This window comes from Aulostomus chinensis, chromosome 4 (genome assembly GCF_037954235.1).
Source record: "Aulostomus chinensis isolate RoL2024-O1b breed Wild chromosome 4, RoL_Achi_v1.0, whole genome shotgun sequence".
In the NCBI taxonomy this organism is placed as follows: Eukaryota; Metazoa; Chordata; class Actinopteri; order Syngnathiformes; family Aulostomidae; genus Aulostomus; species Aulostomus chinensis.
This window is the reverse complement of record NC_141323.1, coordinates 3,461,324-3,479,902: the sequence shown is the minus strand read 5'-3', so window position 1 is coordinate 3,479,902 and position 18,579 is coordinate 3,461,324. Positions and strand designations below refer to the sequence as shown.

General features: G+C 42.9%; 1 protein-coding gene and 1 long non-coding RNA gene across 3 annotated transcripts in view; one reads left to right on the top strand and one right to left on the bottom strand.

Moving 5' to 3' along the window:
* The window catches only part of rerg (RAS-like, estrogen-regulated, growth inhibitor), a 43,570-nt gene extending 26,684 nt beyond the window's left edge, over positions 1-16,886 (top strand). The window contains exons 3-5 of one of the 2 annotated variants that reach the window (XM_086201090.1): positions 4,486-4,542; positions 11,748-11,821; positions 14,425-16,884. In XM_086201090.1, the coding sequence (XP_086057216.1) occupies positions 4,486-4,542; positions 11,748-11,821; positions 14,425-14,835 (542 nt within the window). In that variant the 3' untranslated portion in view covers positions 14,836-16,884. Of the gene's footprint in view, positions 1-4,485; positions 4,543-11,747; positions 11,822-14,424 lie in introns of both variants that reach the window. The other variant, XM_086201092.1, reaches the window with a different exon arrangement.
* On the bottom strand, positions 7,795-13,887 carry LOC147262335 (uncharacterized). The gene is made up of 3 exons (XR_015112354.1): positions 13,700-13,887; positions 11,705-11,839; positions 7,795-7,896 (listed from the first exon to the last, which is right to left on the bottom strand). It is a non-coding gene; the product is annotated as an uncharacterized LOC147262335 (long non-coding RNA).
* Positions 16,887-18,579: the final 1,693 nt, after the last annotated feature.

Sequence of the window (18,579 nt, the reverse complement as noted above, 5' to 3'; positions counted from 1 at the left end):
CTAGCATCAGTGTGTATCAAGACACTCCTACAAAAAAAGAAAAAAATTTACCGAGGCAAATTACGTTTGCACATTAAAATTCCCTCCCTTCTAAATGCTGAGTGGGTTTGATGGAAATAATAAATCAATGGTGCATTCCTGATGTCAACATCCCTCCGTGGTAATAAGTGGTGAGGCTACTGATTAGAGGCGGTAATGAGACTCACTATTTGACATACTGTGAAGAGTTGTATTAACATCACATCAGGAGACTCAATGATTTTTACAGTGAACATTTTTTTTTTTTTTTGCACTGTTGTGGATACAAATTTGGACTTATTCACTGCCTGGATTTAATGACAGAAAATTCCTCTAAATATCTTATTTCAATGTTTTAGTCTTTTACAAGCCGTTTGGACCGCAGTGTGTCTGCCAGCACAGCAGCAGGACAGCAAACGTCTGTATTCCTTTGGACAGAAATGCTATAAAACCCCAGAAACCGCTCGTCTGGTAAATGATTCACCTCTCCTCTTCTCACGTAAACGTGAGAGAATGTGTCGCCTCGTGTGTTTTGTAGTCTTCGCGGAGATATTGTGTCATTTATTGATGTCGTCTCTGCTGGAGCTGAACAGGTATTCGTGAATCAGGGAACGTAGCTTGATGCACATGTGCAGCTTTACTTTACATTTTCCATCTGGGTTTTAAGTTTTAATGTTTGCTGGCAAAGTCTGGAGACATATGTAAAATAGGTTCCCCTTCATTTTCTGCCTGTATGAGTAACACTGTCTGTTCAATGCCATAGAAATTATATAATACTTGAATCTGCTTTCAGTTCTCCATTTTCAGATGAAAGCATAAATACTGCGTATAGCAACACCGTATTACTGAGCAGTACATGAGCCAAAAGGTGAAATGACAGCTGCTATTCAAGCTAGTTAGCCCCAGCAGGAATTTTGTTTTCCTGTGTCTGGATGTAGCTGCTGTGTCAGGAGGAACTGTGCTGTGTTAGTAATGCATCAGTTCACAAATATTAGTTTAAGGTTTTACTTAAGAGGAGCAGCAACTAGCTCACGGCTACCTTTAGCTCGATTAAGCTCCTTTGATTTACATTTATAGACTTGGCTATAATTTGCATGCCTCCAAGGGACAGAGGTGTAATGTCTTTGGGTTGTCTGTCAGTGGGACTCCTCTGCAAATGCTTTTAATCAAATTTGGCAAACAACCACTGGGACAGGAGGATGAACTGAAAAGATTTTGGTTGATTGGCTTTTATGAGCACAAGTAAGTCACTGAGGGAATTGATTCAGATTTGGCACAAATGTCCACTTGGGCCCAAAATGAACTGAAAGATTTTAGTGGTCAAAGGTCAGAGTCACTGTGACCTCACATCCATCCCATGCTCATTGCAATGTCTTTGAACTGATTCCATTTCATCTGGCACAAATGTCAATTACACATAATTTATGGCAGGTGCCTATTGTATTATAGGATAATATATTTGGACATCCCTCTAGCAACCGAAGGGTCGCTGGTTCAGTCCTCACTTCCCCCAGTGACCATGTCCAAGTATTCTTGAGCAAGATACTGAACCCCTAATTGCTCCTGATGGCCCCGTGACAGACTGGCGACCCATCGAGGGTGAACCCCGCCTCTCACCCCGTGTCAGCTGGGATAGGCTCCAGCTCACCCCGCCACCCTTAATGGATAAGCGGTAAAGAAAATGGATGGATGCATGTTTGGACGTCTCTTTGCTTTTAAAAGAAATCCACCTGTTGAAATTTTTTTTTTTTAAATTGTATATTAATATGAGAAACTTAAACCTAAACACACAGGTCTGATTGTCAGACCCCATCCAACTCTCCACCCTGCAGTCACATCTGCACAGCTGGCTTGTTTGACATGACCCAACGTGACATGAACACAATAGGTAGAGGATCTGAGTGCAGCTGCTCCACCAGGACATTACGCCACGTCAGCCAGTAAAGAAGTGTTTTTTAGCCAAAGGGAACCAAGGAGCCACGGGTGTCCGTCTGATAGCCATGGTGAAATCAATAGAGTCTGTGCAATGAGTAACAGAGCATCAGCTCCCGACAGCAACAGGAGCGCCGCTATTTGCTATTGCTTTGTCTGCAATTAGTCCAACATTCTGCTGCTAATGTGATTAGGTCACTTTGAACAAAAGCAGCTTTTTGTGGAGACTTCCCTTGGATGATGTGGGTGATATAAATCTAAACACTAATTCATTTTTCGGCCCTGTGAAGTCAGGGCTGGAGAATTTGATATAATCTCCTCTCAGGATTGGACTGCAGTATTTGTTGTGAAATATCGAGTTGTGCTTAATCGACTCTCAGCTCAAGAATGAAAGATACACAATAGCTCAGTTCCAGAGAGTGACTGGGTATTGAGTTTGTGTGAATGCCAGATATTAGCTATTGTGTGGAAACAGATCCAGTTAACAAAGAGAGGAATTTGTGTTGAAAAAGGGATATTAGCACCACCTTGTTGTTGCATTACGACGCAGCATCGATGTGATAATGGTGTGATACTGCTACTGCAAGTCATAGTGACAAAACAGCTGACTCCACTACAGTAAATAAGCACTTTTCCATATCTCACAAGCCCCCTCATGTCTCAGTCCTGTATTAAGAATTAGCTCGCTGAATAACCTCTGGAGTACACCTTCCTTCAGCAACATGTTGAATTAGCTGAGGTTTCTGACTGCAAATGTTAGCTAAGAAAAGCACATCTAAAATTACACTTTTCAATAAGTTTACACCAAAAATAGATCCAATGACAATGTAATGTGTCATGTGATGTTCCCACCTGACACAGATGTAGTTCATATATTTGTCGTAGCAACTTGTGTGTTAATAGTGATTTATTATAGCTAATTTTAGCCAGCGATAGTAAATCTAAATTTGCACTTTCTAATCAGTTTACGTCAACAATCCACCGAATGGCCGAACTACTGTGTAATATGAAATATTCAGGGCCTTAAAGAAAAAGAACCAATGTTTACAGTCACACCTTTCTTTAACAATAAGTTGAATTAGCAGAGTTTTCTGATGGCTAATGGTAGCTAATGGTAACAAAAATTACAACATCTAAAAGTGAACTTTAAATTTACTCAAAAGAATGATTAAATTACTGCATGATGGTGAACTGTTTGCTTGCGATGTCACAGGATTTGTGATTGGGTTTGTTTTGTGTGCTCTCATCGAACCCATCTCCAGCTTTAGCATGCGGTCAGTTTCAGGGAAAGTCTCACATTTCCTCATCTGCATCTCTTCAGTTTCCCTTACACTACAGAGTGAATGCATCGCTGTAAAAACATTATAAGAGGATTTTTCAAACTGGTTCTGCTGCTGCATTCACCCAGGACAGTTTTAAAGTGCTACAATGTGGCAAGTTATCAGGATTTCGCAACGCATCTATACACATCCTCAACACAGAGGTGAAAGGAGGTGCTTTTTGTGAAAACCAACGCTCTTATCAGCTTTCCTTTCATTGTGCACAGGAAGTGAATCACCTGCCTTTGTGATCTGGTCTGCCTGGTGATGCAGTGCACATTATACCCTCTGCAAACCTTTCCAGAATCTGGGCCACAATGTCCATGTTGACACACGCTAACAAAGGCTCCTCTTTTCCATGTGTACATTTATTCCAGTGGCAGTGAAAAGCAGGAGATAGAGTTACCTCTAATGAGGGAAGGACTTCACACCCCATTGGTCGCTCTGTCTACCTGGAATCTGGGCCACTGCAGATATGCCCTCACTGGGAGAGTAACTGCACCCAGAGCTGAAATGTGCCTGCCAGTCGGCCCTCTCAACAGTCATTGGATGTCACTCAGGCACATGACAGCTCCTGCAGGGAAATGGATTTAAAGTGAGAACATTAGCTTGTGTGCATATACAGAATGTATAACAGGAGTGGGCTTAGTGATGTCACCTATTTGCAGACAACTATTTGAAAACCCCAGATTTTCCATTCTGGCGGTCAAGACTTCAAGGATGGCGTCCTTGAATGACCCTGTTGTAGAGTGCTCATTCCAAATCGGTATTTGGTGGCACTCTCACTCTGACAGGCAGCACACACTGTTATTTACAGCTCTGTTAGTAACACAGGTAATGGCTTGCTTATTCAGTCTGGATTCCCATTACTTGTTGATGGTAAACCATTAAGATAGTGAGTCACTGGCCTGGTGGAGTTGTTTTGTTTTTTTTTTATTTTTGATGGAGGCTGATGCTGTAAAGGGCAGGCTAACTATTCCACGAAGGGAAAATAAAGCTCCTGAAGGCTGCTTTAATGATGTTGAAATGTTCCACACGCTATTAGCATTTAGCGCTGTTGAAGTGGTTTGAACGCTATGGAGTCTTGGTGGGTTATCTACAGCTGATTGGCCATTCCAGTGTCGTCAGGGGTTGTGCCTATTAGAAACAGACCAACTTTTAAGTGTCTCTTTGCTGTTTTCATACCCTGAACACACTTCTCTGTTTCTCCCTGTAGCGTTGGTGGTGAGATTTCTGACCCGACGCTTCATCTGGGAGTACGACCCGACACTTGGTAAGAGACACATTTCTACTACCGCAGTGTCCATTATTACAACAATCTCTAGGAGCACTGGACTGTGTGTAAAGATCCAGAATCACAAAGAACTGCAACAGGACCTATCCAGGATCCTTTGGAGAAAACAGAGCATTTCCATTGGATAACTTGTGTTTTGTTTATATGCACCATATCTGGGTATGGACTCAGTATACATCATGAGGAGTTATTACTAGACTAGCATATGAGAACATTTTATCACGTATACAGACATATCTATACACAGTATCTGAGATTACAGGAATTCCAGGTTCTAGTTGTGTAAAAGTGGTCCCACAATGGACCTTAAACACAAGTTGTCACCAACAAGACAGGAAGAGGAAGAAAAGGTGCCTTTAACTCCTAAAACTGAACATCAGAGGGAATAGTTAGTCGGCCCTGCACAATGCTTACACAGGGGCTTGGTTGACATTCTCGATATGTCACCAAATCATGTTGAGGTCTGCTAAAATGTCTCTATCTTGGTTAAAGGCCAGATTTTGTCAGACGTGAGGTTTTCTTGCATCCTTGTAGCTACATATGTAACCGCAGTGGCTAAAGAAGAGATACATTAAAATTAATCTTCAGAACAGCGCTGCTCCACATCGGCCAGTCAACCCCAGATTGTCACAAATCCCAGATGTTGGGCTGTTGCCAATCTCTGAACCCATCGGCTATGGTTGATGATTTAGCCTCTTGGAAACAAGGGCCAGTATTTCAGGATTTTCAGTGTAGCCAGCAAATATCCAGTCGAAGGCTTCCTTGTTCCGTCTACTGGTCGTTGCTTCCAGTTCATATACCAACTAGAGACATTTGCAAGTTGATAAACAACAAATATGAGAGGATGGTTTCAAGAGTACCACTGCTACAGTTTTGTTAAAACGCCAGACTTAAGCTACTTGTCCAACATGGCATTTCAGCCAGTGCGTTCCATCTCCTGTGCACCTCACACTGACTGTTTACATGAGGGCTGCTCAAACACGATTGGTCAAAGCTCCTCAAACAGAAACCAGAAGCTTCCCTGTCCCGACATTTTCTCGCTTAACTTCAAGATTCTGTATTCATGTGCTGAATCTTTATATAAATCGCTGCCAACCACATACTTTTCCATTTTGTTTCATTGATGTCTTACATCCCATGGATGGATCCACTTTAGGGGGAAAGGGGGAAGTGACATTGGTCTCTACCCCTGTCGTGGTTGTACAGGTAGCCACGATAATGAAAAGGTTTAAGTCCTACTCACATGTGACGTTCACACATCAACGGTCCAGCTGGTCATTTATTCCCACCTTGCTGGCCATGATGGTGGTGGTCTTGTAGCACATCTTACCACTCTAAGCCTGCGGTGATTGAAAATGTAATCAGCTTTCTCGTGCCAGGACGGTTGGCCATGATACTGGTGTAATGAAGCGGTAGCTCAAGAGATTCATGTTGGAACAGCAGTGGCCACACATCTGGTGTGTGCATGACAAGAACCTCTTGTCATCGCAGTCCATGATGATGATGATGGTGATGATGACGACGGCGGCGATGTTGTAATTACGGAGCACAAAGCCTTTTCATCTCTTTCAGGTCACCTCCTTTGCTCTCACGCTGTTCCCTTCAATAGAGCACCTGTTCTCAGCATCTCAGTGGAGTGTAATTACCAGCATCCACAGGCCACGCTCGTGTACATATTCATATTTTAATCATCATGATGGTTGCAATCTCCGAGCCTTTATGTGTCACTTCATGGCTGCTAGCTGAGATATTTCAGTTGGGGACAAAAGACGCACATCTTTTTAGGTGCTGGCTTTTATCTAGTATAGGAGAAACGTGCCTTCGAAGAAACAGATTTTTGTCATCATTGATTATTGATTGTGTTTTTTTTTAATTCAGAATAGCAAAAATGTCCATGTGGGCTTTCATGCTGTTTGTGTCAACCTAAACGTGTATACTGTCAAAATTAACCATAAAAACAAAGGAAGAAGCAAGAGAGGAGCAACAAAAGTTGAGTGCTGGTCTTAGAAATGTACAATTACCGCAAGAACAGCATAATTAATGCCTTCCAAAGTATTCATCGCTGTTAGCCATCTACTAATCAGGCTCACTAACAAGCTCAGCTCTTATGGAGGAAGTCCTCTTCAGTGACGGCCGATGCTATCTAACTGATGAGCACAACTTCAACCAGACGAGCGCTATGAAGTGAGACGGTCTCATCAACTGCAGCAGTACGCGCCGTCCTGGCTCTCTTATATCCTGCATCTGTCTGACTTCTCATGTGTTGTGTACAGTCACAAAAGAAAAAAAAGGGAAACACATATTGAAAGTTTGGGTTCAGATGAGGTTATTATATTAGGCCTCATGAAAAAAAAATTGCAACACCAAATACGTGTATGCTCAAGACACCTATTTGTGTACTTGACTGGAAAAAATACCCATTTTGTTAGTAAAGTATCCTGTTAAAGTCTGCGAGCATATTTGCTTGAGTTATCATGTCTTGAAATATTGAAGTTACAGTTCCAATAACCGGAAACACAAACATGCTGTCAGATGTGTGTCACCAATGCTTCGTCACTCAAGATAATCCATTATGTAACTCGTGCTCATTTGTATTATCTGAGATGTCTTTAACTGCAGCGTCCCAAACTGGCGTCATCAAATCAAATCATGTGGATAAGCGATGACTACAAACTCTTCATTTGCGCCAAATCGTCTGCCATCTTTGTCTGTTTATGTTTTTGACGCTTCTCTGGACGCCGCTAGAGCATCAGTTCCCTCTGACTCTACAGCAAACTGGAGCTGTCCGCAATATGACTCTAGTTATTGAGCCCCCTCACTCCAGGGACCAGGAGCTACAACTGCTGCACTACATATTACAAACGTGCTTAATAATATCACATCAGGCCCATTGAATTACTGGTAGGAATATTTTTGGGGATGTAAATGGAAAAAAAAGAAACCATTTTTCAGACAAGCTATCCAAAGCTGGCTTCTGTTTCCAGGTTTGACACTTGTGATATTTTCTCGGCCACAACAACCCCCAGGCAAATAGCGGTTAGACTTAAGAGGACACGAGAATGACTGCAGAGCATTTTACAACATGTGTGCACGCATGCACACACACACACACACACACACACACGCACACACACGGCGGTGGATGGATGGGTTACTGTCTGCAGCAGACAGAGCGATGGCGGTCCCACAGGTCGCAGTGTGAGGCTCTGGCTTCTCAGAGATGCTCTTCATGCCTCCAGCCAAACTGCCATAAATCTCCATGTTACTTCCACCTCTGGCTCTCTCTGACATTTCATTGACGTCACAGTTGATGCCTCTGGACAGGTGAAGCACCTGGGACACAGCAGGGTGTTCATGCAGGGAGTACATCGCTTTGACAGCTCCAGTGTCATTGTACTCAAACTTGCTATTTGAATCATTCATCCCGTGATTAAGGATGATAATTCAGCAGTAAAATTAAGAAAACAACAACGTAAAAATGCAGATACCCACACAAAAACATAACCTTCTTTGTCAGTGTAACAGTATGAAAGTGAAAGCCTGAACATGAATTTGCACTCAAGTTTAAGTAGCTTAATGTCATAGATAAGGATTTCATACGTGAAGTTAATCTAACAGCAAGGCCAACATGTTCAGCCCCACGCTGTCCTACCTGTTCTGAAGAGCCCACCATCTATAGCCTTCAGTTAACATTCAACCAATGGCTATTTTCATGTTCTATAATAATAATAATAATAATAAGGACATTGTCATTGGCCCTATGTCTCTGTTCTACTGGACAAATACCCTGCTAACATCAGGGCTTTTGTCTGCATGAAAAAGGGTGTAATCAGTTGTCACCCAACAGGACAAAACACAAAACCTGGGCTGAATGAGGTCATTTGTGGCATCTGTTCTCGAACGTCATTCTGTTGCTGTTGATCAAAAAAAAAAAAAATTTAAAAAACTGGAAAGCAAAGCATACAAAAACTGTAACCACCGAAACACAGTCACTCCCCTTCACGCAGCTTTCTACTCTACTGTTTACCAGCATGTTCCTTGAACCTGACACACAAAATCTGATGGCAACACATCTACTAGCAATGGCAAATGAGTCATGCTTGAAAAACCCTGCATGTACACGAGTAGGCACTCTGGAAATGAGACCAAACATACAATATTAACCAAAGTCTTGTTCTCCTGAATAACAAGATTCTACATCTCAAAGTTCGGCAAATTGTAACTTCAGTCTGTCGTTATGCACATCAGTAGGTTACATCAAGCAACTTGTATGAAGACATAGAACATGCTAACCGCACAGCGACAACCCGTTGTGTCCCTCCATTATTAGCTAGCTGGCCAGCCATGCTGCAGTGTTGTGAAGACATGATTTGGTCAGTTACTAGAATACACTGGGATGTAAACAACTGAATGCAGTGCGCGCTTGATGTTCATTTGAAAGAGAAGCAGAAATGTCTATGAAATAGATAGAGAAGGACTTAGTCAGTAGGAAAGGGTGTGACATTTTGAAAAACTAAAGATAAAAAAAAAAAAAGGCAGCAAAGATTCTTGTAATTTTGCCAGACAGTTTTGCTTTCTAAATCCCCAAATAATAAGAATCAGAGCATGTTACTCAGCCAAGAAAACAACAGCAGCCTATTCACACTCAGGAAACACTTGTCTCCTCCTACTCCTCTGTGTTCGTTTCAGTGGTGACGACTAAGCGTGAGCAGCAACGGGGCAGGTGGACAGTTGGTGTACAGTTGCTACCTTCAACCAATTCTATCTCACAAAGCCCTGGAGTGCATTTGACTGTGCTTCCATATAAAGTACAACAGCATGCAGTTGAATTCTGAAAATGGAGGTTCAAATTTATGGAGGGATCAAGGCATTCTTTTCTCGAGGAGCAAATGGAAGTTTTTTTTTCTCAAAGACTGATATTTTCACTCTGTATCACGTGAAGTGAACGAAGCTTTCTGGGTAATAACAGAGCTGGCGGGACGTGAGTCACAAGCAGAAAGCAATTGCAAGAGAAGATCTAGGAAGTCAGAGAGCTTTGGAAAAGGGGTTGAGATGCCAGTGTTGTCCGGTAGGAAGGTTTCAGGGGCTTCTGAGCTCTCCATGACATGTTTACACAGATGGGCTTTTACAAGGGGGGGGAGGCAATTCAGGCAGATAACTCCTGTGCTGTTAGAGGTGCAACAAGAGGTCACGGTCACAGTTCACTCCTGTGTTCCTGTGCCAGGAATAAGAATCTCTCATCCTGCTTTTAGACTGGACAGAGGTGAAGCTCAAGTTGTTTGTGGTCATTGAAGGAACAAACAAGGAGCTGCACCACCTGCTGACCCACCTGGTTCCAGGACCATGAACGGTTAAGACAGTTCACCTTAGAATAAATGAGAAGAGTTTCTTCCTCTTCCCCCAAAGTGCTGTTTATTCATTGAGGCTCTTTTGGTGTTAATTGATGATGTATATGATGTTTGTCCCAGAGTGGGGGCACAGGGTAGTTGCCCCACCCTGGTCTTGAACCTCAGCATAGTCACCCCACCTTGGTCTTCAGTCAGATGTGCAGGGTACAAATCATGCCACACAACTTGACACTGATGCCAAAAAGCCAAGTTTGTTGGCATGTCAGCCAGAGTGCATTTTTATCTGAGGTGACCCGCATCCATCAAACTACCCCTACGCCTCTTCAGGAAGTGTGCCCATGCACTTCCTGTCACTTATCCTGCACTTCTCCCAGGATGCCCAAAACACTAGTGCTTCTCCCAGGAGTCAACCTAACCTGGGGTCTTTAATACGGTGAGCATACCCCCACCTCTGACACTTTATGTAGCAGAGGTTGGGGTTCTGGGCTTGAACCCACGGCTACGGGATTCCAAACATGGTCACTGACTGCAACACCCAAGCTCGTTGGCAGTGCAAATGTGTGTAAGTGCAAATGAAAATTTGAGTGTGCAGCACTTTTCGACTTTTTGGGCACATCAGTGTCCTCACTCATTCACACACTCGCACACTGATGGACGAGACTGCTGTGCAGGGCCAGATCATCAGCAGGCACTCAGGGTTCAGTATCTTGCCCAGGGGTACTTTAACTCAGGAGGATCCAGCCCCCCCCCCCCCCCCCCCCCCACACACACACACACACACACCACTAGACCACCTGTCTACCTCCTGACCTGTACCATCCAATGTAGGCAACTTTTATCAGAATAATGTGGCTATTAAATACACACACTGCAGCAGGAAAATACTTCTGACGTTGACTTTTAACCAGGTTTTTGTTGCTTGAAGGCACAATCTCTTTCCACTACTTGGATGATTCTGAGCACCGATGATGCGTCAGGAATAAACAGAGATGCTGAGAGTAGACAGTGAGTGGGGGCTGAACTGCTCATGTTAGCCTGATGTGGTTCCATGTGTTAGATGTGGAGGCAGGTAGCAAAGGACAGGCCGTGTGTGTATAAATGTGTTGTATCATGTGCAAAATCACCAGTGGCAACTTCATTGTGTATTGAAGAGAAATAAATGTGGATTCACACTTGAATCAATTGGATTGATGTGTCGCCTGCATCCGGTGCATCAGGCTCAGCTATACTAGACATCTGTACCTAGAAAGATAAAGGTAGATAAATATACAAAGACATTTAATGAAAATCCAATCAGCAGAAAAGTACAGATGTGTTCTCTGATGTAATAGTAATGACTAACAATATTGGAAATGCCAGAGGGGAAGAAACATCTTCACAACATGTGGCTCAGGTGCAAAAGGAGCACAAAACTAATGAGACTGCAATGTGACATCCATGGGAAACGACTCTGGAGTTTTGAATCTAAAACAATCTAGAAGATGGTTCAATTACAGCAAAGCATCTCTGGTGATGGTAAGATCCCAGATCCACCCAGTATCAAGTATATATATATCACAAGATAATAAAAACAAATCAAATAGTTGAAGTATTTGTACAGCAGTCAGCACCACATACTCAATCATCTGATTTGTGTGTGTGTGTGTGTGTGTGTGTGTGTGTGTGTGTGTGTGAGTGACACCATAGATGAAGCACTCCCATCCTCTGAACCATTCAAGACAATCCCAGGTGGCGTTGCAGCGTCAGTAACAAGGGCTTCTTCTCACACCTGCTCCCCTTCAACACTGAATCACCTTTGTTTTTTAACTCTTTGCCTTTGTCCTTTGTGCCATCCAGAATGCACGTATCGCCATCAAGCCAATATCGATGACGAGGTGGTTACCATGGAGATTCTGGACACAGCAGGCCAGGTGAGACCTCAGTCCTGCCTGTGAAAGAAACATGGTTTGTATATCACAGGTCGCGGGTGATCTGAAGCCACCTGTCAGAGTCCCGTAAAGTTTCAAGGACGCGGCAGAGGTCAGGGTACCCTGACTTTTAGTCCCACATACTAAAAGTCCTGAAACACCCATTCCCCCCAAAATGTAGGATCAAACTGTAGAATCAAAGCTAAGAGACAAAGAAACCTCTCAAGTCCCAGTTTATTACTAATTTGTGTCAGTAGATTACCTCCGTCGATGATGACATCATTTAGATGCCACCGTTGAGGTTTCTGGGACTTTAAAAGTTCCTTCAGAGCCACAGAAGGTGGTTCTCACATGTTCTGTAGCATAATCAGCTAGAAATTTGCATAATAAGCTAAATTACTAGTCAATATTAGCTGGGCAATGTTGGACGATGTGTAATTTGTTTGGCAAAAGCCTCAATCTAAGGTTTGTTCGCTTATTTGTAGTTCTACATGTAGTACTTCCCTAGAGCTTTATCAATAAATGACCTGGTTTCTGGTATTAACAAACAAACAAAAAAAACATTTAAAAATGTTTTTTACATGACGTCAAATGAGTGATCAACCCTCACGTGATGAAAGCACATCCCAGACCAGCTCATTCATTCGGTGTTATTGAAGACTTAAAATCTCTCTGTAGAAACGGAGGCAGTGCTGTTTTGTAAGTGTTCATCTCGCCATTGCTACTTCATCAGATCTTATTTTGGGAGTTTGTGGGGACGAACACGAGACTGAACTGCTCTTAAGATGGTGGTGTATTTTTTTCTGTCCCACTCATGAGGGACACTTGAGCCAAGTCTCGTTCAGCTGGCATTGGAGTAACGTCTGAATGTTTCCAGACGGGTCTACATTTGTAATTTAGACCTCTCCTCGCTCTCCATGGAAAACAACTCTGATTGGATGATTACAAACTCTGCCATGATTTGTGGAAGTGGAGTCTTCTTGATAGCTCATAAATTCCCAGTTCAAAAGGCGGTCAGGTACACAAACAGTCAAACGTTCTCATCTGTCCTCTGGAGGAATGCGGTATATTTTTTTAAAGCTTCCTGTACCAATAACTATGAGCTCAGAGTCTGTGTGCCTCCCTTCAGTCAGATTACAATTTAAAGTCTGCCACACGACCGGTTAAGTCTGGTTACATCGGGGCAGCTGTTTCTCCTTCAACACCGTTCAATTAGGAGCACATGTCTGACTTCATGTTAGCCGAGTAGTGGCTGAAGCAGGTGTGGGAGAGAGCAGAGACGAGATCCTCTGCTCTGCCGGAGCACAAGTGCAACACACATGACATGGTTGAGAACCACCAGGGCTGAATACGTTTGTGTGACATGTTGCTTCAGACTGCCAAGACACTGATCAGTTAAAACAAAACAGTCACAGACTTTTAAGATAATTCCCTGGCAGTTGCTTTGACAGGATGAGAAGATCAATATCACATTTATAGCTATATGGTAAATAAGAAGTTGCCAGCTAATTAGCTTGACTTAGCTCCTGCTAGCTCCTAAAGTAAATCCTGTTTGTTGTTAAAAATCGGTGCAATAAACCCCTCTGTCAAAGTCAAAATATCCTACTACGATGTAAACCAATGCCACACATAATCTGCTGTTAAACAAGTTTGTGTGAATACATTGGAGAGACTTTTCAGGATCATTTTGGCTTCATCCTTAGAAAGAACAGGAGAATTTCCTCTCTGCATGTTAAGCTAAGCTAACTGGCTGCTAGCTCTAGCTTAAAGCAACATAAAGGAACAGTTTTAGTTTACAGCAATACTTCACCCCAAAAAGGGTACTTTTCTATTCAGTTTCTCACCTCTTGGTGTTTTGAAATGATGAAGACATTTTCCTACCTCACATGACTTCCTGGTTCAGAGAACGCCAGCCGTATCGTTTTAGCTTGAAGCTAAAAGAGCTCAACTTGTAATAGCAGCAATACCAAACCCTCACAAACATATAGTCCAGTATAATCCAAGTGTATTTTTACAAGACATATGTACAATACTGCATGAACACTTTGGTTTCATCTAAAAACAAAAAGTAGAACATTTCCTGTTTAGAACAACAACCATGACCCTGACCAGCATCATATTTAATACACTGACTTGTAGAAAGGTAGCTACTTCATCCTGAACAATTTAATTCAAGCTGTCCGGACACAAAAATATTTCTAGCTTATTATGTCGCTTGCAAGTACTGGAAGCTAGCATGAAATTTTCAGAATCGATTTCATGGCAGACAGGGAAGAACGGAAGAGGACATTTATGAAGGAAGACAAAATGAAAATAGGTCCTAGCTTAGCCATTGCTAGTTAGTCAGTTAGCATAATGCTAGTCATAAGCAACAGTTCGTTTTGTGAAAAACATCTAAAAATATGATAAAATTTAAGAATAGTGCGGCACTCTGCTAATTCTGAAATGAGACGTCCTTTATGTGTCTTTGAAAAATATGTGTTGCTTTGCTATTAAGCAGTAAAATAGATGAGCGCTGTCAATCTGGTTATTTAAGTCTCAGCAGTAGTAGAATTTCCATTTTGATAGTGATTATTTCACAGGTTCACATCTCGTCTTGATTTCAGGAGGACAACCAGCAGAGGGAAGGTCACATGCGCTGGGGTGATGGATTTGTCATTGTGTACGACATAACAGATCGTGGAAGCTTTGAGGAAGTGGCACCCCTCCGGAGTCTTCTGGAGGAAGTGAAGAAACCGAAGAACGTCCCTCTGGTTCTTGTGGGCAACAAGTCAGACCTGGACCACGTCCGGCAGGTCGGCACCGAGGAAGGCGAGCGGCTTGCTGCAGAAATGGCTTGTGCTTTCTACGAGTGTTCGGCGTGTGCTGATGAAGGGGGCGCAGTGGCCGAAGCTTTCCACGAGCTCTGCCGTGAAGTAAGGCGCCGCAAGGCTGTGCAGGGCAAGGCTCGACGCCGCAGCTCCACCACTCACGTCAAACAGGCCATCAACAAGATGCTGACCAAGATTAGCAGCTAGGGAAGAGCCTCGCTACCGTCTGATGACACATGAACAAAAATCAAAATGTAAAAGTTTCTCACGTAAATGTTTCTAACAGTGATTGGCTCCTCAATGGACGAAACGTGACTGATTTGATGTGTTAGTATTTGCTGATCATTTTTTTTCATCCAAAAAAAAAAAAAAAAAAGATCCCAAGTGCAATACGCCTCCCTCTGGTGGGGGAAACTGATGTTGTCACTTTAGCATCGGAGCCTTAATGGATCATTCCTCATCCAAACGTTTGAGCTCATTCGATCAAAGTGGACAGATAGGAGGTGTTTGGTGTGGTGACGTTCTCAGCCGTCTCTGCTTTCATCTGATCTTGGTCCGTTCAGTGAGTGAGCCAGTGGCCGTCTGAAGATGCTGCATGCAGGTGTCTCCATTCGCATGCACGGTAGCGCCTCTGTAAATCGTGTCTGCGATGTGCTTCAGCCCAAATACGTCAGTCATTCAGCGGCGCTCTGAGAACCACAACGAGATTCCAGTCTAAATCCCTGTTGTTGTTGTCAGTGCCTGTCCTTTAAACTGTTGGTAGTGCCCCCCCCCCCCCCCCCCCCATGAAGTCCACTGTATTACGTTCAAGTGGACCTGCTGCTCCCTGTGTTTGTCCTGGACCTGTTTGCTTCCCTCAAACACAGAGGGTCCTACATGTCAAAGGGTCATTGTTTCTGTTTTTTCTGAACCTATAAAGGGAAGCAGCCGCCGTCCATCCTCACATTCCAGGGATGCTATCCTTCATTTGAATACTGTAGCCCACAGTACGTATGATAGAGTAGATTTGCCTTCAGCGCCGCTGCTGTGTCTTAGGATAGAAACAGTGGAGAGTCCTGTAATTGCTGAAATGTAATCCCTGGGTCCCCCCCCCCCCGCCCCCCACATGTATGTTTCCTGTCTCTGATCAAATATTCAGCTGTGCACTTGTAATTAAAAGTGAAATCCATCCCATCAGGGTAAGCCTGTATGTTTGCCGACTGATGTAAATGTCACATATATCGAAATGTTGCCGTTGATGTGGACGCCTTCAGCGAAAACTCATTTCCATGGAGGTGCTCTGACCTGGAACTGTTGAATGGTTTAACATCTAATTCACAGCGAAACCTTGGATCCAGTTGAAATATATCATGTTTTTATCTTGTAAGTGTCAGAATATTCTCCAAAAAAACAAACCAACAAACAAACAGATGAAGACAATAAAGCAGTCTTTCTGATTCTTGCTGGGAATTGACATTTGTGAAAAGGGGTATTATTTTCGTGAACAAAAACGTTTTTTTTTTTTTTTTAGATGAGGAAAAGGACATTTTTTGTTATATTTGCAGTTTTCCAGCGTACAAACACGCAACGTTGTGTGTGGTCAGATCGCTGTACCCCCTTGGGCGGCCGGTGCTTCTGAGTGAGGCTCGACATTCATGAGTTAAGGTATTCTTTTTCTTTTTATTTTTTTTAACAGCTTCAATCACAAATTCAGAAGCTTCCAGCAAGTGGCAGGCAGCAACTTGACATCAGTGGTTGCTGTTTCTGGCTTTTTAGCTACTTTGACGAGTTTGTATTTCACATCATATTCTTTTGTATTATTTTATATCTTCTGGGACCGAATGAGCCTGCGCCTCAGGTGCAACAGGTCCAGCTGATCTCAAGGGTCACATCGCGGGGTTCCCCCAGTAAAACATTTGCACCCCCAGTTACTTCTGTGTCTTCATTGTGCATTCAGACATCATAGATTTACAATCCAAACATTGGTTTTGACACTGTAATCAAAAATTTGCAAGTGAAAAATTGTAGACTTGTATTCTAAATTGACTTTATTTTTGATTGCAGTGTTGCTTGTTTTGCTCTCGAATTGTGATTATTTTGATTGCAGTAAAAATACACAAAGGTGGCTCTTGATAGGATGAGTTCTTCGGGTAGAAAACTGTAGGATTTGTTCATTCAAGTACACGCTTCTGCATGGACGTTGTCGTATGAGGAGGATTACTGGCGTCGCTTTTGTTTTTGTTAACTGAATCTCTACCTCAGAACTTTTCCTCACTCTTTTATCAGTGTTCCTTTTGTACTGTTACGAAACCAAGTGACTCATGCGCTTCACACAGGAATCATCTTACGTGCAGCCGGCTTTTTACCACTTTCCCGGCGTCTTTTAATTATTTGTCATAACTGACCTGAGCGAAACCCCCTTGAGTCAAACGTGCTCTTTAGTTCGACCGAGGAAATTAAAACTGGCTACACGGTTCTGAAAATCTACCGCATTAAAAAGAAGAAGAAAAAACTCCCACTGAGTACACCCTGGTACTTCAAATAGATTGCTGAGTCAGGCAGAGGACACAAAAAACAAAGCTTTTTTTAGTTTGGGTGAAGCACGGAGGAGTGGCCCAACTATCTAGCAGATAATTACTGGAGGCAGAAAATCCCATAATAACCTTGGAAGTGAGCCTCAGCGTTCCCTCTCGTCCTGCCCGTGTGGACCTCAGGATCCATTCGGAATGCATAAATGAGTTTTAAGTCTTCGCTGAGGATGAAGAGAGGAATTTAATGTGCTGATGGCGTTTTTACCTCAGACACTCTGTTCCCGTCACCCTCCGGTGAAGCCCTGACCTTCCACCCCGGGGGTCACGCTCCAGATCGGATGCCCCAGGTACCTGATGGTCTCTGTGGCCTTCTGACAGCTCAGGTGTGTGTTGTGCAACCATGACGCACCGAGCTTCCGTGTCAGCAGGCACACTCGTGTGTTTGTCTATAAACGTGACGGAGTATCGTTCCGCCGTTTCATTAGTTTGTCATGAATAAAGATACGCTAATTAATTTGTATTCCACTGGGGAGCAACAGAAATAATTAGACTGTCTCCACTGCCTTTAATCTGTCCCTCCAGGATTCTGATGTTTTTTAATTTATTTTTTAATTTATTTTTTTAATCGTTGAAGTCAAAAGTGCTTGATTTGATACCAGCTTTTCTCAAACGTGACGGAATTTGCAGGATTTTTTTTTTTGGCGCTATTTTTTTGCGGTAAAACTGCGGGAACTTGCAAAATTTGCAACTCAGTGCAAATATCACGATTTGATGAAGTGGCGACGTGGAATCCACGTAACTTCTAGGAAATGGCGGCTAGAGCTGAGCTTTTGCGATGAAAAGTACAGCGACTTTGACGATACGCAAGCATCCACTTGATCCTCCTGAGGCCGCCTGCTGCTGCAGCAATCACAAATCCCAGAATCACTATTTTCTGGGGGGACGGTTTAATAAAAAGTCAAATGTTGCCAAAGATACTTTTGAAAAGCCATAATTTACTTACTGTCACTTCAATGAGTTCAAACATTTGAATTTTTACAGTTCATTTGTAGGAGTGTATCTCGCCACCTAGTGGACGTAAGCTCATAAAAACGGCGGTGTGTCTTCAGTTGTTGTACCTTTGCAAAGGGAAACTTGACAAGCTTTTGTGTTGTCGTCATGTCGACTTGTTGTCCTCCCAGATCAAAACGAACTTTGTCTGGTGTTATTGTTTATGAGGCATGAATTAGATACGATCACCTTTTTGTGAACTTCTTCTCAACACATCACCGCCTTTCATATTGGGAAAAAAAAAAAAAGTTTGAAAAGGAGTCAAACTTTGCCGGAGGACAACATGAAGTTTAAGCTGGCCTCCCCATGTGCCACGGTCCCCACCTACATCGTTAGAAAGCTGGGATTCTGACAATGCATGTCGAGCCTTTCAACATAAAACCACTACACC